The sequence below is a fragment of the Carcharodon carcharias genome, chromosome 2, assembly GCF_017639515.1.
Source record: "Carcharodon carcharias isolate sCarCar2 chromosome 2, sCarCar2.pri, whole genome shotgun sequence".
Lineage (NCBI taxonomy): Eukaryota > Metazoa > Chordata > Chondrichthyes > Lamniformes > Lamnidae > Carcharodon > Carcharodon carcharias.
The window spans coordinates 42,214,494-42,234,234 of record NC_054468.1 but is presented as its reverse complement, the minus strand read 5'-3'; the positions used below and the strand labels follow the sequence as shown (position 1 = coordinate 42,234,234).

General features: G+C 40.4%; 1 protein-coding gene across 1 annotated transcript in view; it reads right to left on the bottom strand.

Annotated features, from left to right (window-relative positions):
• The window catches only part of zgc:153039 (uncharacterized protein LOC767698 homolog), a 96,450-nt gene that overhangs the window by 13,226 nt on the left and 63,483 nt on the right, over nucleotides 1-19,741 (bottom strand). Inside the window, exons 9-11 of the mRNA XM_041208605.1 lie at nucleotides 13,449-13,573; nucleotides 2,603-2,795; nucleotides 28-202 (exon numbers count right to left, since the gene is read on the bottom strand). Coding sequence (XP_041064539.1) covers nucleotides 28-202; nucleotides 2,603-2,795; nucleotides 13,449-13,573 — 493 coding nt within the window. The remainder of the gene's footprint in view (nucleotides 1-27; nucleotides 203-2,602; nucleotides 2,796-13,448; nucleotides 13,574-19,741) is intronic.

Sequence of the window (19,741 nt, the reverse complement as noted above, 5' to 3'; positions counted from 1 at the left end):
GGAAATTTAAAAAAAAACACTTCTCACCCAAATTTCCTTTTTGCACATGACCCAGCACAAACAATCCACTCTTCTTTAGGTCATTTGTGAAACTTATCAGTTGAGTGCTTGTTCTGGGATTGGCAACCATCAGCAGAATTTGTGGGCGCCAGAATTTGACATGATCTTTACGAACATCTAGCATCAGAAGGTACTTTCTAACCTGCAAACACAAGTATTTATGCAGAACTCTGAAGTAAAATGATCAACTTAATAACTACAGAAATGTATTTGTAGCATACACTGAATTACTGCTAGTAGCTGTGATTAAAATAAATCTATGTCTGGTATGAAATGTGAAATAAAGGACATTTATAAAGAGCAAATCTGCCAGTGGGAAGCTCTTGTATTTGGGGTAAAAATTACAAAATGTAGATATTTATCCATACCAGTATGGACAGCACTAATGTCTCCTCTCACCACCCAACAATAAACAGAAAGTTTTAATTTGTTTCCCTCTTTATAAGCAGTGGCTTATTTCCCAACCCCTCAGTTTTGCTGCAATTCAATTTTCTATTACTAGCCCCATAGCAAACGAGATAGGATGAACTTTAAGGGCTAGTTTATTTACACACACTCAAAAGGCGAAAAGAAAGTTCACAACGTCTCCCTCACATTCAGATAGTAAAGATAGGGATAGAGAAAAGAAAGATTTACATCACAGAGACCACAGGAAAAAAAAAAATATTTTTTCACATGGGTTCCTGAGTCCAGAATCAAAGTCCTCATGGAGGCCAGTGGACTGAAAACTGATGCTGGATAATTCACTTTCCCAGTGATGTTGACTTTACACGATGAGGCGTGTGCAGAGATGAAGCAGAGCAGATGGGGCCAGGTGTTCAGCCTAGGCAGGACTCTTTGTCTGCGGAGCTGCTAGTCAGATGGTGAACAGCAGACTGAGCTTTTCAGTTCAGCAAGGCAATATTACTTGCCCCACCAGCCAGAGGCCTATGTCACATGACTCCCACCTCTCCACCAGGTCTTTGACAAAGGATGTGCATCCATTGTCTGGATTCCAAAGACGGTGAAGGAAGATTGTGGGGCCTTAGCAGATGGTGCATCTCCTTCTAACCAGCATGGATTATTAAATGCAGATGGTTTTTGCATAGCTCTCTGTGAAATTGGGCTGTACAGTCCACAGGTGGTCATTACTGGCTCCTCAGAGATAACGAGGAATGAGTTCACCCGAAACTACCAACAAGCTTCTTTTGTTTTGGGGTCACAGACAGACAAACGTTCAGCCATTTTAAAGGTCTTGGTTCAATTTTAAATTTTAGAAATTGCAATGAGCATATCTAGAAATATATATTTATAAAAATATACTGTGCGTCTTAATTCCTCACAATAATAGTAATACAAATTTAATTGCATTAAGTTCTTATGTGTATGTGAACCTCATTTCTTTAGTGATTCCAACTTCACATAACTGGATTTCACTGAATTTCGTCTCTATCTGGTGAGCAACATTACTTTCATGTAGCTGATTGGAATGCTGCCAAGTACAGTTGCTGGCACACACGGATTCTTAAATCAATAATATAAGCCCTTTCAAAAGCTACATTTAAGTTTGTGTGTCTCTACAAATCCTACTGTTAATCTCGCAGCTAGAGGATATGTGACAGTAACCTAGAATGATTACTGTACTGAAATCCACTTATTTCCCCAAGTGGTCAAGCAAGTAGGTATGCTGCTTCTCATCAGTAACTGAAAAGTTTGATTAAGTAATTTTCACTTCAACAGAAAATATTCTTGCTGTAAAAAGATTGTTATTAATATTTGCATGATAATTCAATGTAATGAAACCTTGAAAAATTTTCCAGGATATAGGTTTTTAGTGTCCAGCCGCAGACCTCATGGGCATTCAAAATAACTGGCAGCATATGAAAGGGATAAGCTTTGATGAATCAAGTGGTCTTGTCATGAATCTTTTCTCATCCTCTATGTCGCAGATGATTCAAATTAAGGCAGCATGTAGGTCACATGCTATCAAGTTAAAACAGCACTGGCAATGTTCTGATCAACTGCAAAGTCATGTTGGTAACCAAATAAAAGCACAGTATGGTTGTCAGTCTCTTATGCCTAGAAAATTAGACTGAATAAGGATATAGATAAAACCGATTGGCCAAACCATTATTCACCGTGCAAGATGCAAAAATGGGAACTTGGTGCTGCAAACTGGCTTTTATCATTGCATGAACAAATGTGTTTATTATTTTGTGCAACATAAGAGGGGTTTTATTTGCAGATTTTAAAAGGTTTACAACAACAGACTATCATATGTTTTGCAGTTAGAGCCATGAATAATACATTTTATCACAGTTAGTGTTGCTCTGATGATGGCTTGTTGGTGAATCTATTAAACAGGTAGCAAAATTTTGCAGGTTCTGGAAATTTGTAATAAAAAAGAAAATGCTGAAAATATCCAAAAGGTCAGGCAGCATCTTTGGAGAGAGAAAGACAGTTAACAGTTCAGGTTGATGCCCTTTCATCAGGACTATTTAATAGATGTTTAGAACACACAATTAACACGATCTCTGAACAGTTTCCTAATATTCTACTGTACCTGGTGGAAGATTAGAGCTTGGCTGATGTAACCCCAGCTGCTTGAAGGTGATACGTAGTGAAGGACCAGCAACATTATCAGCATGAATGCAATACTACTTGACGCATATATTGGGCTAATCAGGAACATCATGATCCCACAGCCAATGATCCCCAACACACAAGTATACCAGGTGAAGTAACGAAAGGTTGGCCTATGAACAAGAAAAATACATTTGAAAAATAAAATGCAAGCTAAAGATCACCCTTTGTATTGTGGTTCACAAGTTAAATACACATGGAATAAGGGGCTGGATGATGATATATGGATTGGAGCATGAATAAGCTGCACTACGGAATGTGGGATCATGTCACATTCTCCACTGTCGCCCCACCACATTACAAATCCTAGGTTGATACCACTAGGAAGCACTGTGGAGGTCAACACTTCACCTTGGGAAAGAAGACGAGTCCTCCTGGGCTGTTACATTTTCAGAAATATCAATACATTAGCTGTAGGCAGGGTGGCACCCAGGGTGCAAATTGTGCGTATTATGGGTGGGAAATACCAGAGGCAGCTCTCACTTGACTTTTTAAAAAGCAACCACTTTTACTTTCAGCAACCTTTTTGAATGAAAATAATTTAGTCAGTTTTGTTAGAGAATGGTAATTAATTAACATTTTAAATGCAATTGCAAGACAGTCTAGTCCTTTAATTCAAAGTCACTTCATTTGAATTATCTATTAATTTGAATTCCTTTCAGCATAAAAAGCCTCCAGTGGTGTTTGATTTAAATTGTTTAATTCAAATGGCTGAATAATTCTCGAATTATCCAGACTTTGAATTAACAGGAGCAAACTATACAAAAATACTTAACAGAACTGAAAACTTGAAAATAGGAAAAGCGACAGAGGTATTGAAGAATCAGAAAGGTTAAAATTGTGACACATACAGCCCCATTACTTCTGTTAGTAACTTTTAACAGTAATACTTGTTTATTGTTTAAAAATATGATAAATTTACAAAAAAATTAAGGTTTGAACAAATATGTCCCAAAGACTGGCTTAATTCAAGTTCACAAGTACAAGTCGACAGCTGTGTGTTCTAAGTAGTTCCTACATTTGTCTTTCAGAATATAATGTGGCAAAGGAATTTCAGCTTTAAGTCAATCATTGCATAAAATCAAGTCAATAAAACCAAGCTTCTAGATGTGGCAGGGAAAATGCAGCATAGTAATAAGAATGAATAATGAGAGCAAAAGCCGAGGCGGGGTGTTCATCAACTAGACAGAAAATGCACATTTAGAATATCCAGGAAAAAAAAGGCCAACAAAATAAAAGCTTGACATCTGGAGTCTTGACAAATTCTTTCAAAATCTATCCATTGCTACAAAGATGTAAGGCCTTCAATGTGAAAATGCTTTTCAGAAAGGTATAAGGAAAATGGATGAGATTTGTTCATTCAATGGTGTAAACTAATCTGCAGCACTGCTAAGTTCCAATTATTATTCCTTAAGTATAAGATATTAGAGGAGGTTTGGTCAAAGAGGTAGGTTTTGAGGAACCTCTCAAAAGGTAGAACATTGGTGCTGATTTTTAAGGAAGAGAGCTCTAGGGACCAGAACTGAAAATACTGATTGCAATGGTAGTTGTGGGCGAGGTGAAGGATGAGGAGTGGGAGGGTGGGTTGATGCACAAAAAGCAGGCATTAGAGAAATGGAGAATTTGGTTGCAGAGCAGGTCTAGGTCTAGAGAAATAGTGAATGGCTTCATGGGTGGATCAGAATACAAAGATGATAATTTTACACTTGGTGTTGGACAACCAGGAGCAAAAGAGGATGGGGCAGCTGGGGTTGCTGATACCAAGGAGGCATGGTGGATGCCACAATGGGCCCATGACTGAGTGGGCCACAACAGAGATGCACAAAGGGTAGCCATGTGTTGTTCAAAGCGAAATTCAAACCTGGGTCGGCACCAGGATAAACAGAAGACTGAGAAGTGATAAACTCTGGTAGGGATCAGGCGAGGCAAGATACAAGAGGGGAGAGATGAAAGGTTGCATAGTCAGGTTAAGCAAAAGAGGGGAGAGAAAATAAGAGAAAGATTAAAAATAAAAATGGGAAATCAGAGTAGTTGCCAAAAATCCAAAGCCACCCAAAGTACTCAACACCAATGGACAGTGTGTTCAGGTTCCATACATGACAGATTATGAGAGACATGCAGCAACTGGAAACCTGGGATGGAATTAAACATAATGAAGAGAGTTCAGCCCACAGTTGGGAGAACTAGTGAGAAGCCCACGTCGCTACTGAGGGATGCCCAACTGGAGTAACAGCGTCGGGCCTTCCCCAGGCTTCAGGGCCCCAGGACCAGTGATCCTGCCCACCAGAATTGGGGCTGCTGCCAGGAATACACACAAGAAGAGGCCAAAAATCGTCTAAGGACTCAGGCCACAAGTGAGAGAGAGTGGGATAGGGATCCTTTGCATGGAGGCAGGACAGCGGCGGGAGAGGAGGGTGGGGTCAGTGTTTAGGGTGGGAGTTGGCATTCAGCAGTCCCCCCCCCCCCCCCAATGCTGGGTCTCATGTTCGGGCACCGTTCCTTTCAAATGGGGGTGGGTCCTTACCACCACGCCGCAACCCCCACCCCATTCCCCACCGACCCCCAGAAGGCTGCAGTCAATCCCAGTGTTTGCTTGGAGGTCTTTGAAAAGCACAGGAAAGTCATGCCACTTGCGTGTAATCCCTGAGGCACCACTAAATTCTGGTGGGCTCAGGGATAATTGGTGTCAATTGGTTCAATAACGAGCCTAACTGACAACCCGCTGCGAGCGGGCGAGTTTCCCCTGTGGACCCATACCCACCTTCAACTTAATCACAGGAGGTTTTCCCACTGCTGGAAGCCTGCCCTGGGACCTCGACCACAATTAAGCAAGCCCAGCTGCCTTGTTTCCTATCCCAATGGGCTGGGTTAAATCCAGCCCCGAGAGTAGCCAGTAGGCAAACTTTGATATTAGACTGAAGTTTGAAAGCCAGAAGGCTGTAATGGGATGAATGCTGCTTCTCGGCTGCATGGGGTTAATTTGGAGCAGCCACCAACCAATGACTTGGTTTGAAGTCAGGAGCATAGCAAGAGTAGGCCATTTGGCCCATCAAGCCTGCTCCACCATTCATGGGCTACCTCAATGCCACTTTCCTGCGCTCTCCTTTCCTGCCATATTCCTTGATGTCATTAGTATCCAGAATCTATCGATTTCTGTCTTGTACGAGCTCTCTGCCTGAGTTTCCACAGCCCTCTGGGGTAGAGAATTCTAAAGATTCACCACACTGAGTGAAGTAAATCCTCCTCATTTCAGTCTTAAATGGCGTACTCCTTATTCTGCCTCTTATTAGTGTGAATCCATCCTGATGAGCGAAAACGAAAAGCTTTGATAGCATATCTCTTTTTTCAGTACTTTGAATCATAATTCAGAAGCTTTGAATTATCAGGAGTAGCCTTCATTAAGCTTTTCAGCTTATGAGAGTTCCATAGATATGTATTTGAAGCCATTTGATTGACTCCATTTCTGCTCATTATTGATAGCTGTTGAGGGCAATTGATTTGCAACTGGAAGTTCCTGGTAGCTGTGTTAATTGGTATGGCTTTACCTATACTCATGCTAATCTGCATGGGACCCAGCATGCTTAAGTGCAGTTATTTTCACAAAATTAATATTCTTGAAGCTATACAGTGAGTCAACATGTTTTGGGGATTTGAACACCCCTATTTTGCAGTCTATGCACATAAATGCCTCATTGTAGTAATTAAATTATCCTTGCAATGTTCAAAGTTTCACCTCAAACAGGTGATTTATAAATATTTTTCATGTTATTGTTTCAGAGTTCAGATAATTATTCTCTCATTTGCAGATACTGTTACCTGAACAACTAAATACATGGTGATAATAACCATAGCAGATCTAAATACCATCAGATACTTCTATGTTTCACAGGTTAGATCTCAGGATAGTGACCCAAGTGCACATTAATGATCCAATAGTGCTGCCAGGTTACCAATGAGCCACCTGCGAAGCAGACCCTGGCACAGTGAGCATGTGCTAAATGGCTTAGACAATCTGACCAGATGTAATCACCATCACACCGCTACAATGATTGCATCTATGTGCTGATATTGTCAGGAATTGTGCTGGTGCTGATTCAGCATATTTTCTGGGTTCAAGACGACTGGCAGGAGTCAGGGAGACCCCATTACAAGAAAAATTTTCATGGCCATCAGTCTCAAATAGTCTTGTGAATTTGGTTGTTACAAGCGGTACAACAGTAAAAACTCTTATTATGAAAATATTCCAAAGGATTTTGCTTTTTGCACAGTTGTACAAGAACTATGGCATAGCAGTAATACACTTCAAGGGTTTCATAGAGATTTCAAATGTGGTATTTAATGCGTTCAAAAAAGTCAACAGATCACAGTTTACTGGCAAATTAAACCAGTGCTTTTCTGTACTTTCAACACGATTGCTACCTAATCTTCAGACAGTTTGACAGATAAAGAACAAAAAACAATAGAAACAATTTAATTTTGTCACGAAAGTATCACCTAAATAGCTTAAGCTGGAAAACTAAAGTTCATTTTAAAAAAAACTTGCCACTAATTAGTTTAAAATGAAAACATTTCTTTTCAGATTTCTATCCAGTCAGTCCTTTCCCCCCACCCCAATATACAGTGCTGCACCAAGAGCAGCCTTGAAATGCAATCTTGCTTGATGTCATTATCTTACAATCTACTTGCCATAATCAAAGCATTCAGCCGAGAAAATTGCAGTAAAAATGAAAGCTGAAAAATCTCTTAGGTGCTTTTCCACACAAAGCTGCGTTATCATTTATGGTACTTTTATAATAACCTTTATAGTGGCCAGTTCCTTAAAAGATGCTTAGTGCATTTGAACTGTGACAACTAACAGTTATTTGCAGATGATGTGTTCCTTGAGGATATTACCCTTACTTGGGTCAAAAACAATTATTTAGAAAGCCACTTAAAGTGGCTAGCTGCTCAGATCTTATTTTTATAGGCTATGAAAGGTGCTGGGCCAAGGCGAAATAGGGTCACCCTCCATTAAAGTGTCACCAAAGTGTGACATTTTTGGTCTCCACGCTACCAAGTACGACGTGGAAAATTAAATTTACATTTAATTTACGTGTGCATTTCACAGCCATATCTTCAATACATTGCATTGCTTTACTTCAAAAAAAGATGGGAAATATATACATCTAATGCTGCATTGCTTTGAACCCATTGGAGTATACCTTAGATTCTTTGATGCCGATAGAAACCAACTAGTAGAGACTTCAATTTATTAAGCCAAGTACGTATTTTTTCCTTAATAAAAATCACTGTTCCTCTTCCATTCCTTTTTCCCTAATGTAGGCTTCTGATCAGAATTGCTAGATGCTTATTCCAGTTCACTTGGAATTTTTTTTTAGCTGTCACATAAAACCACGAGCCCAATTTAACAATCAGTCAAAAATATGTTCGGTGCCACAATATTTGGTGCAAATAAGCTTATAATACAATGCCACATCTCGCTAATACTTTATATCACTATTTTAATTTTGTGTTCAGTGGATATAGAGGGAACAGCATTTGATATTCAACCATTTGCTTTTTACAATGATGATCAGCTTTTCCAGCTCCTGTTCATACTACTTTCATGAGGACCAGAGAAACAATTTATTTCAGAACTGCCTGAAATTCTGAAGCTCAGTTTACCTCTGCTGCTTGAGCAGCTGACCAAATGACGCTCAAACACATGCACTGATTTTGAGAGAGCATTCTGCTCTTCTAACACCCAAGTTAGAAAAATTAACTGTACAGCACTATTTAAGGAATTACAAAAGCTTAGTGAACACAAACTTTGCAAAAGCTAAACATACTGGGTTTAAATATGCATCAAAGTTTCCAAGAAGACTTCATGGTGAGACCTGCCCATCGTTCTGCTGTTCTACGAGTAGCATATTTAGTGCTGTTGGTGCAGTAGGTCCCGTGCATTTTTACCACATCTGGAATGATCTCCTTCTATTGCCAACCAGCAAAGTGGTACTTTGCTAGTTATTTCTACTCAATTGAGATACATTCATGGGAAAAGCTCCTTATTGTTTTCAGGAGCTTTGAAACCCTCTGCCGTGTTTGGGTGAGCAAAGCCACGGTTTAACAATTCCTACATTGTTCATTGGATGTCCATGATTTTTGCCAAGCCACTTGGTGGAAAATACCATCTTGCTTGACCACTATGTCCTTGCTAAACCATAATTATCACATCATCTTGCACAGGATTATTAGCACAAAAACAGTGTATTCAGCCGAACAGGTCCAAGTTGGTCTATGCATGACACAAACCTTCTCCCACCCTTCTTCATTTTGAGCCATTAACATACTTTCTATTCCTTCCCCTCCAATGTGCTGATCTAATTTCCCCGAAATGCATCTACACTAGTTCTCTCAACTACCCCTTGCGGATGAGTATTCCACATTGTAACCACTCTCTGGGTAGCGAGGTTGCCACTGAATTTCCGACTGGAGTCAATGTTAATGACCATCAAGTTCTAGCCTCACTGAAGTCAAAACATCACTATAGCTGCCCCATAAATAAAACTTTCCATAATCTTAAACATCTCTATCAGGTCACCCAACAATTTGTATTGGCATTGCACCATTAACGTAGTAAATCATTCCAAGTCTTCTCTATTCTAGAAGAACGAACCTCAGACTGCTCAATCTTTCCTGGTAGGTATGGCCACTCAATCTTGGTACTGGACTTGTGGTTTGTTTTACATCTTTTCTAGTACCTCTACATCCTTTTTCATAATGAGGAAACCAAAACTGTGCACAATACTCCAAGCATGGACTGACCAAGCATCATTTTCCCCCCCCAACACAATTTTAAGGTAACAAAGCCACGCTTTGGTTCATTTTGTTGAAATGGCCTTATTAACCTGCATTTTTATTTTTTAGAGAGTTGCTTATCTGCACCATCAGGTCCCTCTGTTTATCTACCCCATTTAGACACTTTCCACAATTGTGTGACCTCCTTATTTTTCCTTTCTAAAATTTATTACCTCGCACTTATCCATATTGGCTTCAATTTGCTGATTACACATCTATTCTGCAAGTTTAGTAATTTCTTCAGGTGCTTTATAACAATCCTCCTCCATATTAAGCACATCCCCTAATTTTGTACCTTATGCAAATTTTGCAACTGTGCATCCGACTCCTGAGTTCAAATCATTCTTGTAAATGGTGAACAACAGTGGTCACAGGGCCGATGCATGTGGACATCTTTTGATACAATGACAGATGGTCAAAGAGGTAGGTTTAAGGGGCATCTTAAGAAGGCAAGAGGCAGAGCTGCAGACAAGGTTAGGGAGGGGATTAGAAAGCTGAAGGCACAGCTGCCAATGGAGTGATTAAAGTAAGGAATTTTCAAGAGGCCAGAATTAAAAGTGTGAAGGCATCTTGAAAGTATATGGGACTGCAGGAGATCATGGAGATAGGGAGGAGGCAAGGTCATGTAGGGGTTGGAAAACAAGGATGACAATTTTAAAAGCGAGGCATTGCTTAACTGGGAGTGTTCGGCCAGCGAGGATGGCATAGATGTGTAAACGGGACTTGGTGAGGGTTAGGACATGGGTAGAATTTTGGGTGACCTCAAGTTTACGGAGAGTGCAAACAGGAGGTTGGTCAGGTACTGGAATAGTCAAATCTGAAGGCAGTAAAGGCACGAAAGAAAATTTCAGCAGTCGATGAAAATGAGCTAGAGGTGCAGTTGAGCAATGTTACAGAGGTCATGGTGATGGTGCGGTTACATGGTTGGAAGTTCAGCTCGGGCCAAATGTGACACCAAGGTGTCTGGTTCAGCCTCAGACAGCTGACGGGTATTGGGGTGGCTAGGGAAAGGATTTTGGCTAACAAGTTAGGAGTGGGTGCCAAAGACAGTAGCTTCAATCTTCCTGATATATAATTTGAGGAAATATCTGCTCATCCACTACTAACAAGCAGTGTGACAATTTAAAGAGCGTGCAGGGGTTGAGAGGGGTGGTGGTGAGGTAAAGCTGGCGGGGCCCAGAGGAGGGGGAGGCAGCGGGCCCCAGAGGATGGGGGGGGTGGAGAGAGAGAGGCGGGCCCCAGAAGAGGTGGGGGGGGGGGCAGAGGGCCGCGGGGGAGAAGGCAGAGGGCCGCAGAGGCGGAGGGACAGAGAGAGAGAGAGAGAGAGACGGAGGGACAGATGTACTTGTCTCGAAGGGGATTGGAGAGATGGGGGGGAGCAGAATATAAAAGTGGAAAATTACATGTGGCAATGATTGAAAAAAAAAATCCCATTTCAAAAAATCTACCAAAGGAAACTAAAATATAATATTTTGAAACAATGCAACCACACATGCCCAAAATATTGGCAGGGTGTCAGCTGGAGAAATTGTAGAACAAATCCCTCACTTTATATTCAAGCCACAAGCTACACAGTCAGAAAACAAAAAAGGATCAAAGCAAAAATTAAAATATGGATTTCTTTAAGAATAAAAATCCATCTATGCAGTGTGGATGGGATGCTATTTGATTTAGTCAGGTTTCAAAGTTGGGAAGGATTTGCAAGTCCAAAATAGAAGGAGAGTTGGAAATAATCAGCAGGAGGCACCAAAAGAAAGAGAGAATTTAAAGCAGTTTTAATATAGCAAAAGCATAACTCCACAACTGCCTACGGTAGCAGGGTTTGATCCAATCAAAACCAATTTACAACTGGAACAAAATTTGCAAATTGACATGGAAAAAAGGAAACAAGGTAGGAATCATGGAACAGAAACATGACAATAAACAAAAAAATTGCAAGTGGATTTCTCCTTTACGTATTCATTGCCCGACTTCAGACCTTGTCTGTCCACAGCCTTAAATGTAAAGAGTTCAGGGATGTTTTTGTTCCCAACATTTGAGTTATCAGCATTGTGGCTGGGAGCACTGACTGTTCCCAATCAGTTCATTCCCCCAAACTCCTGGCTCCCCATCTGTGTTCCACCAAATTATGCCCTTCCTTTTCCTGTCTTTGCAGTTTACCCCCATCCCCCATTCCTGCCTGTTTTCTCATTCACAAAAATTTAGCTCCTGTAACTTTAAACCCCTCCCACCCCAGTCATCTTCTCGCTTTCATAATGGCAATTTTCAGCAATGCATCTTGTCAAGCATTATCCCCCTCTTTCAAAACCATTATTGCTCCCTGCGCGATCAACCAAGCCTGAACCGCTCTACTTGCTCCCTCATCTAAAACCTACTTTTCCCCTTCAAAGACCTAAGACTGGATTTTACAGAGCACTGTGGTCCCCACACACCCAGGACTAAAATGTTGGCAAGGAACCACCCACAGGAAGAACAGCTGCCTCGCTATCATTTAGCAGCCAATTGGCTATTAATAGGCAGGTTTTCCAACCCTCAGGAACAGGTAGTCCTGCTTCAGAGAGCTGCCAGTCAATCGGATGGAAGGCAGTTCTGTAGTCCCACAGCACCAGGCAGGAATGGTGGTTACTGCTGGGACTACAGGCAGTCCCCAATGGAAATTGTCACTGGAGCCGGACACAAATCTAAGTGGGGGAGGGTTTTGCTGGGGTCAGGCTGGCAGGCCCCGGTGAGTGGGGTTGGGTGGGGGGTGGGGGGCAGGGAGGTGTGGATGGTGGTGGAGAGCCATGTTCAGGAGGCTGGGGTTGCAGGGTAGGGTAAAGGGTGGTGTGATCTTAGGGGGGAGGGGGGGTTGCCTCCAATGGGCACAGGGGACGAGCAAAGTAAGTACACCCCCCCCCTCCACCCAACTTGTCTGAGACCAGCCTGTGCAGCCAAAGGCCACGTGCTGGATTCTATGAACCCCACCCCCTCCATGCCGTATTCAAACCCACCGAACAAGGAGCGTAAAATCCAGCCCCTAGAATGTATTCTGATCAAAATATGCTCCTACCTACTGTATCAACATCATACTGATCAAAATCTCAAATTATTTTCTGTGCTGTACAAACTGAACAGTGGCTACACATTGCTCCCACTCTGGCACCTTTAACTCACAGTGGGTGAGGAGTTTTTATTTTTAACATTTTGAAAGGCAGTGGGCTAGGATAGGTAATTTAGTGGGAATGAGGTCAAGGGAACAGGATGTAGAGATGGAGGTATAGTAGAATATGGGTGAAAAACTAGAAAGATTGGTAGTTGGGAAAGAGGAATGTATGAGAAAGGGCCTGCTAGACATGTAACTTCGAGGGCGTAGGAAGAGATGGAAGCAGCAAAGGTAGCTGGATAGGTGACCAAGAAATCCATTGTCTCCTTACATATATTATTAGCAGCAAAAATTGAGCAACTGATGCATATGGTATCCAGGAATCATTTAAACTTAGAACACAATCGGCATAACGTTGGCGATGTGTCGTTTGATCAATAAAGCTCTTTAGAGTGCATAATCTGTGACAAGGTCTATGACCACATCATTACCCTTAAATCTTTTCAAAATGGGTAACAACTGAATCCTGAACATACAAGTTTAAATTTCAATGCTACGGTGGTCAGTGGAAGGGGACGTGTGAACTCATTGTTTAAATCAGAATTATGCTTTGTTGAGACAGATTGATCCAGACTCCTTATACTTATGCTTATCTGGTGGGTAAAAGCTTAAGATACATACTTGCCGAATTATTTCCCCTACATTGGTTTTAGTTGGGAATCATAAAAGTTCCAGATAGATAAAATATGATTTTCTTGTACCAGGCACGGAAATTTGAGCGGCTCAGAATTTGGAAATAGTTATCAATTAACGTGCAATATCATTGAATTTTTGAAATCTCTCATACCTGAAATTTGGTGCGGAGGCCCATTCCAATGCCAGACAGGCTAGATCCATAGCAGCATAGACCAAAAGAAAAAAGATGGTCACTATCCCAGCAATTGTATTCAATTTGCCAGTAAACAACACAAGCTGTAAAAGTGAAAAAAAAACTTTAATGCCAAAAAGTTAACAAGCATGCACTCAATTTCCCATTGAAATCACTGGCAATGGTCCAAATAAATATCAGAGGAAAATAGTTGTTAAATATTACCTCCCCCCCACCACCACTCCCCGAACACTGCAGAACCCATTTGCCTTCTGGTATTGTTAAAGATACTTTAAAGGTCAAGATTTCCCCTCTGAGTTGAATGCAGATCAAGGGTGTAATAAAATAAACAGTCACTGTAATCTTAATAATGCACCATCTGCCGGAGGGTATCAGGAGCTAACCTGAGTGAAAGAACCCTGTTATAAGTCATTGTATATTATATAAATACATCATTGTACACAAATGGGATGCCAAGATATGCTGATGTTCATGGTACATTCATGAAAAATGTAAAGAGTTGACTTTTAAAAATTCAATGTTAAAACTGTTGGCTTTCAGCACCAAATAAATAATAAGATTTTCAGTAATAAATAGTAATATTCATTGTCATTGGATTACAGCAAAGAACGTAGCCCTGCTCTATCAATTCAGTTCTAGTGTTTCTTCCCATGAAACACTCAACTAATGCCATGCTGCTTTCTTCTTAAATATTACTCGTTTCCAATAACCTACTGAATTATCCTAAAAATAATTTATGGGCTTTGCATCAACAACTTTTTGCTGATGATTCCAAATTCGAACCATTCTTTATTTAAAAATATTTTTCTAACCTTCCCCTCAATTCTATTTTTGATCATCTTGAACATGTGAACTCTTATTAACATCTCACTGATTTGTTCAAACTATCAATTACTATTTATCTCATGATAATCATTTATGATGTTGAAAATTTCAATCAGGTTACTGCCTAGCCTTCTAGCGAAAACAGTCTCAATCTTTCAAGGCACTTCTTCTAACTAAGTTCCTCATCCGTGGTAATATCCTAGTGTACCTGCATTGTTCCTTTCCCTTTCATTTTTTATTGCTCCCATAATGGGGTGACCAAAACTATTAATATTTCTCCAACTGTGGCTGGATAAAAGTTTTGTACAAATTTAACAATTTCAGAGTTAGAAAAGGTAAAATCAATACTTTCTAATGTCAAACACTTAGTCAGCAATTCAGGTCAGTGGGTATAGGTCTGACAAGAACATGGTGCAAGTAGGAAGTCAGACTATACAGTGCCTGCTCCCGATGTCTCAAAAAAGATGGACATCATACGGTTAACCAGCTGTATGAAGGCACCAAAAGAAAACTTCCCTGTCAGCATTGGTAGCTCCAGTAATCCAGTTCATAAAGCCAATTTGTAACTGTGTTGTACTGACCTAGCCAATGATCCCTGCTGAGTTGGATAATCTCAGCAGGGTGGCAGTATAGTCATTACAAATGGCCTCAACAACCCTGGGTGATGGAAAGGTTGGGGGTAAAAAAATGATTAGTTAATGTTCACTTTGTCATTATAGGAGATACCTTTAATTTTGTGACATATTTCTGTCCTATTGTCATGCTCAGTACAGCACGAATATATTGGGCATTACAGACTGTAAGATCATACTTTGTGAAAGCGATCACAAATTCTGTTAAGATGACTGCTACATAACATGTGACTATGGACATTTAAACTGTGGATAGTATTCAATTCTGTGGCCACAATTTAGTTACTTTGGACCTGAATAAGGTTATAAGCTTACACAGCACATTGTTTCAAAGTGAATCAGCAATCTCTAGACTGTTAGTCTCTGAGTGCCAGACTGGATAAAGGAGAATATTTGAGCTCAAGTTGGGTCAGAGATAAGAGTGAATCACCATTGTCAACTGCAACTGCGTTGTGGTGGTCTGGACCCCAGAAGTATTAACCTTGCAGTCATGTGACTGAAACTAACTTTCAGGGACTGCAGTATAATACAACCTGAACAAAGCCAATCTGGCAGGGAGGAAACATATGAAACATCAGAATCATCTGAAACTAAACCATCATAGCTAAAAGTCTTCTAAAGCAGCTAAAGTACTGTACTTGTCCCAGTTTGCATGACCACCTGAAAACTAATTTCCTGATTATTTGTCTACAAGAAGCTTTGCAGCTTTAAGAGAATCCTTCACTCCACTAAAGTATCAACTCAACTAAGATGACTTTAGGCCTGCATCAACATAGAGACCAAGTTATAAGTTCCATTTTTATAATTACTGCTTTAACCTCAACTCCATCTATTTTTTGCATGTGTCATCGTGAGAGAGATGAGTGATTGTGACGTCATGTTTTAAATATCCAGGGCAATTGTGTGACAATAAATAAAAGTTACCAAAAAGCCCGCTGCTGGAATTTATTTTTAAATTAGGAGAAATCATTCTGAGGATAAGGTAATACACACACATTACAGATAAATACCCTGATTACCAATTGGAAGGGGCCACACAAATTCTGTCCATAATACCCATGAACAGCTACCATTTGAATCGCTAGTCACAGCCATACCATTTGGATTGCATAGCTTCCAGAGATGACCCTTTCTGTCCCAGAGTGGTTTAATTCACAAATAACTTTGATGTCAATCCAGAGAAACCTCCGTCATTTCTGCCAACTCCAGCGTGATGCCACCACCAAACACATCTTCCCTTCACCACCACTCCCCCGACGGCATTCCATAGGGATTGTTCCCTCCGTGACACTCTGGTACACTCCTCCATCACCCCCTACTCCTCCTCCCATGGCACCTCCCCATGCAAACGCAGAAGGCGCAAACACCTGCCCCTTCACTTCCTCTCTCCTCACCGTCCAAGGGCCCAAACACTCCTTTCAAATGAAGCAGCATTTCACTTGCATTACCCTCAACTTAGCCTACTGCATTCGTTGCTCCCAATGCGGTTTCCTCTACACTGGAGAGACCAAACACAGACTGGGTGACCGCTTTGCAGAACACCTTCAGTCTGTCTGCAAGCAAGACCCAGACCTCCTTGTCACTTGCCATTTCAACACTCTACCCTGCTTTCTTGCCCACATGTCTGTCCTTGGCTTGCTGCATTTTTCCAGTGAAGCTCAACGCAAACTGGAGGAACACCACCTCATCTTCCAACTAGGCACTTTACAGCCTTCCGGACTGAATATTGAGTTCAACAATTTTAATTCTTGAACTTTCTCCTCCATCCCCACCTCCTTCCCGTTTCTTCCCCCTCCTTTTTGTTTTTTCCAACAATTTATATAGATTTTTCTTTTCCCACCTATTTCCATTATTTTTAAATATATTTCCACCATTGTTTATTTCTACCTTTTAGTATTCCCCCACCCCCACTAGAGCTATCTGCACCTTATCAGTCCTGTCTTATACTCTTAATTAGCACATTCCTTTAGATAATATCAACACCTCTTTGTTCTTTTGTCTGTGACAGCTTTTGGTTATCTCCACCTATCACTGACTGCTTGTCCCAACTTAACCACCCCCCGCCCCCCCACCCTTAAACCAGCTTATATTTCACCCCTTTCCTAATTTTACTTAGCTCTGTTGAAGGGTCATGAGGACTCAAAACATCAGCTGTGCCCTCCTCCGCCGATGCTGCCAAACCTGCTGAGTTTTTCCAGGTATCTGTTTCTGTTTTTGTTGCAGAGAAACCAGAAGGTTGGGCAAGATTAGTGCCCATCATGTAATCTATCATGGGTTTATATTTTAAAATTTATCTATCTTACCCTTTACTTGAAAACGTAAAAGCCCAGTGGAAGGGCAGTAAGCCCCAGGAGGAAATGGTATTTGAGGAGGAAAGTGGAGGAACTGGGATCCAACATTTGTCATTGTTCATCCTTCACAAGTGCCCAGCACGCCAGAACAAAAATATATTTAGAGGGTGCTTGATGATATGGGACAATTTTGGATGAGGAGGAAGCAGAGAGACACAGGCGAGTTGACAGATTGGAGGAAAAATAAGCTGGAATGTTGATTAAAAGTATAGAACATTGAAAGTTCACTATGACAGGGATGCACTCAACAATACTGGAGAAAGCTATGATCTCAACAGTCATTGCAAATATCTAGTTTATGGTTCATGTGTTTTAGAATATAATTTTTAGTTTTAGGAATTAAAGCTTGAACTGTAGAAAATGGGCTAAGTGCAATTAAAGCAGCTTGGAGCCTATTACACTTAAAAAGGTTAGGGCCATGTTGTCTTTAGAGGTTAACAGCTAGGAAGGTAAGGTAATTAAAACACTGGGCTTTAGAAATTGTCAGAATATCTCAAGAAATGGCACTTTAAAAGATGACCCATGTTTGTTTAATAAATTCAGAGTAGAGACAGAGCTATAAAACGGCACATGGGCTTACTCAACTGAACAGCTGGAGATATAATGTCTACACTGCTTGCAAAAATAAAGGCAATCCAGAGAGATGATTTTGTTTTGGATCTTAGAGACAAATTAGTTGAAAAGCATTCAGTAAACGCTGAAAGGCTGTAAAACTAATTTACTTCATCAGATCAAAAAAAAGTCATAAGCAAAGGATAATTACATTAAAGGTCGGTTTGAGAACATTCCAGAGCAGGCTACATCATCATGGAGATGGGTCGAACTTCAGAAGGCTCTCTGGTTTCAATCTATCTGGGAGTTTGCTGCAAGAGGTTCTTAGTTGCAGCTTGGAACTGGTGTCTGCCATTTACAGCTCACAGAGAAGATAGCCAAAGTAAATGAGAATTAGATACTGCAAGCAGAGTAAAACACTGACTTCATCAATGATCATTGTGGAAGATGGGTGAGACGTAATCTCAGTTTGAATTTTGTGAGGGAACGGAAACTGGAAAATTGTCTAGTTTGTAGCTTGTGGGAGAATCTATAGTGACCTCACTGTGTCTTATTGAAAAAGAAACCTTTGATTCTGAAAGGTCATAAATAATATAGTACTCCATAAATTGAGTATGTTCAGCACAGAGATTGATAGATATCTCGATAGTAAAGACATCTAAGGGTAGTGTGGGAAAATGGCTCTGAGGTAGAAGATCAGACATGATCTAATTGAGTCAGAGCGCAGGCTCGAGGGGTCAATTGGCCTACTCCTGCTCTTATTTCCTATATTCCTAATCAGCTGAATTAGCTTGGAAGTATTGAAAAGTACCCTAATAAGGGACTGAGACCTCCACTGTCAAGGGATGGTAAATGAAAGCTTCACCTCTGAGAATAGCTAGAGCCGAGGAGAATTCACCAGAGGTCTGCGGCAATGCTTATGAGTGGTCCCTACAAAAGTAAATAACTTTAAGATTGATGCGTCTTATAAGAGAGAAACCTGAGTGCATAATACTAAGCTATAGTGTTAACTTAATCATATTTGTTTTGTTTAAGTCTTTTATGAACAATCAAGTTTGTATTTTTTTTTAAAAAGTGAAATCTTGTGGCGTAGTTCTATTGGTTAGTAAGAAAATAAGGCATTCGGATTTCTACTTAAATATTAATGGTCCCTAACTGCATCGTAACGCAGTGAACTGATACCTCTAATGAAAACACAGCAAAATTAATGAATTCTAACCTGAAAATTGGTTAACATTCAAAGAAAAGCAATTTTATTAAAGGTTATATTGACCCCTTGAGCATTGATGATCTTTTTGAGCTTTAAAAAAAAGCAAAAAAATCTGATACTAAACTACAATAAGTTCCATAGGATCTTTGGTCCACAGGGTGTCCGATATCCTAAAGCAATATAATTATCTATTAAATTGAAACACTGGCCAGATTTCCAGGACATCTCGGTTCATGTCGTTAAAGAATTTCTACAAATAATCGTTGCAACCCGAGCTGCTGAAGCTGTTTTTGAAGAAGGAAACAATCGCCTGGCCAAGAAGCAGTTAAACCAGGAGGACTGCAGTGAGATGTCAAAATAGAGACAAATTAATATTACCAGACACATTAATCATTAGTCTAACATAATGAAATTACACCAGACCCTACGGTAACATTTGGAATGGTTATCTTTACTTGGCTAGACCATATAATTTTTTCTGCACGTCAGCTTCCACATTTATCATTCACTGCTTTTCCTAGCAGACAGAGGAACAAATGAGTGACATGAGGCTTTCAAATCTCAGGTGGCTTAGAACAAGTTATTAGGTTCTGAAAATGATTGTCAATTCACTGCTGCAAAGAGCAATTCCTTATAGTGCTTTTTGTTCTATCATTTAAGCAAAAGAAAATCTCAGCTGAT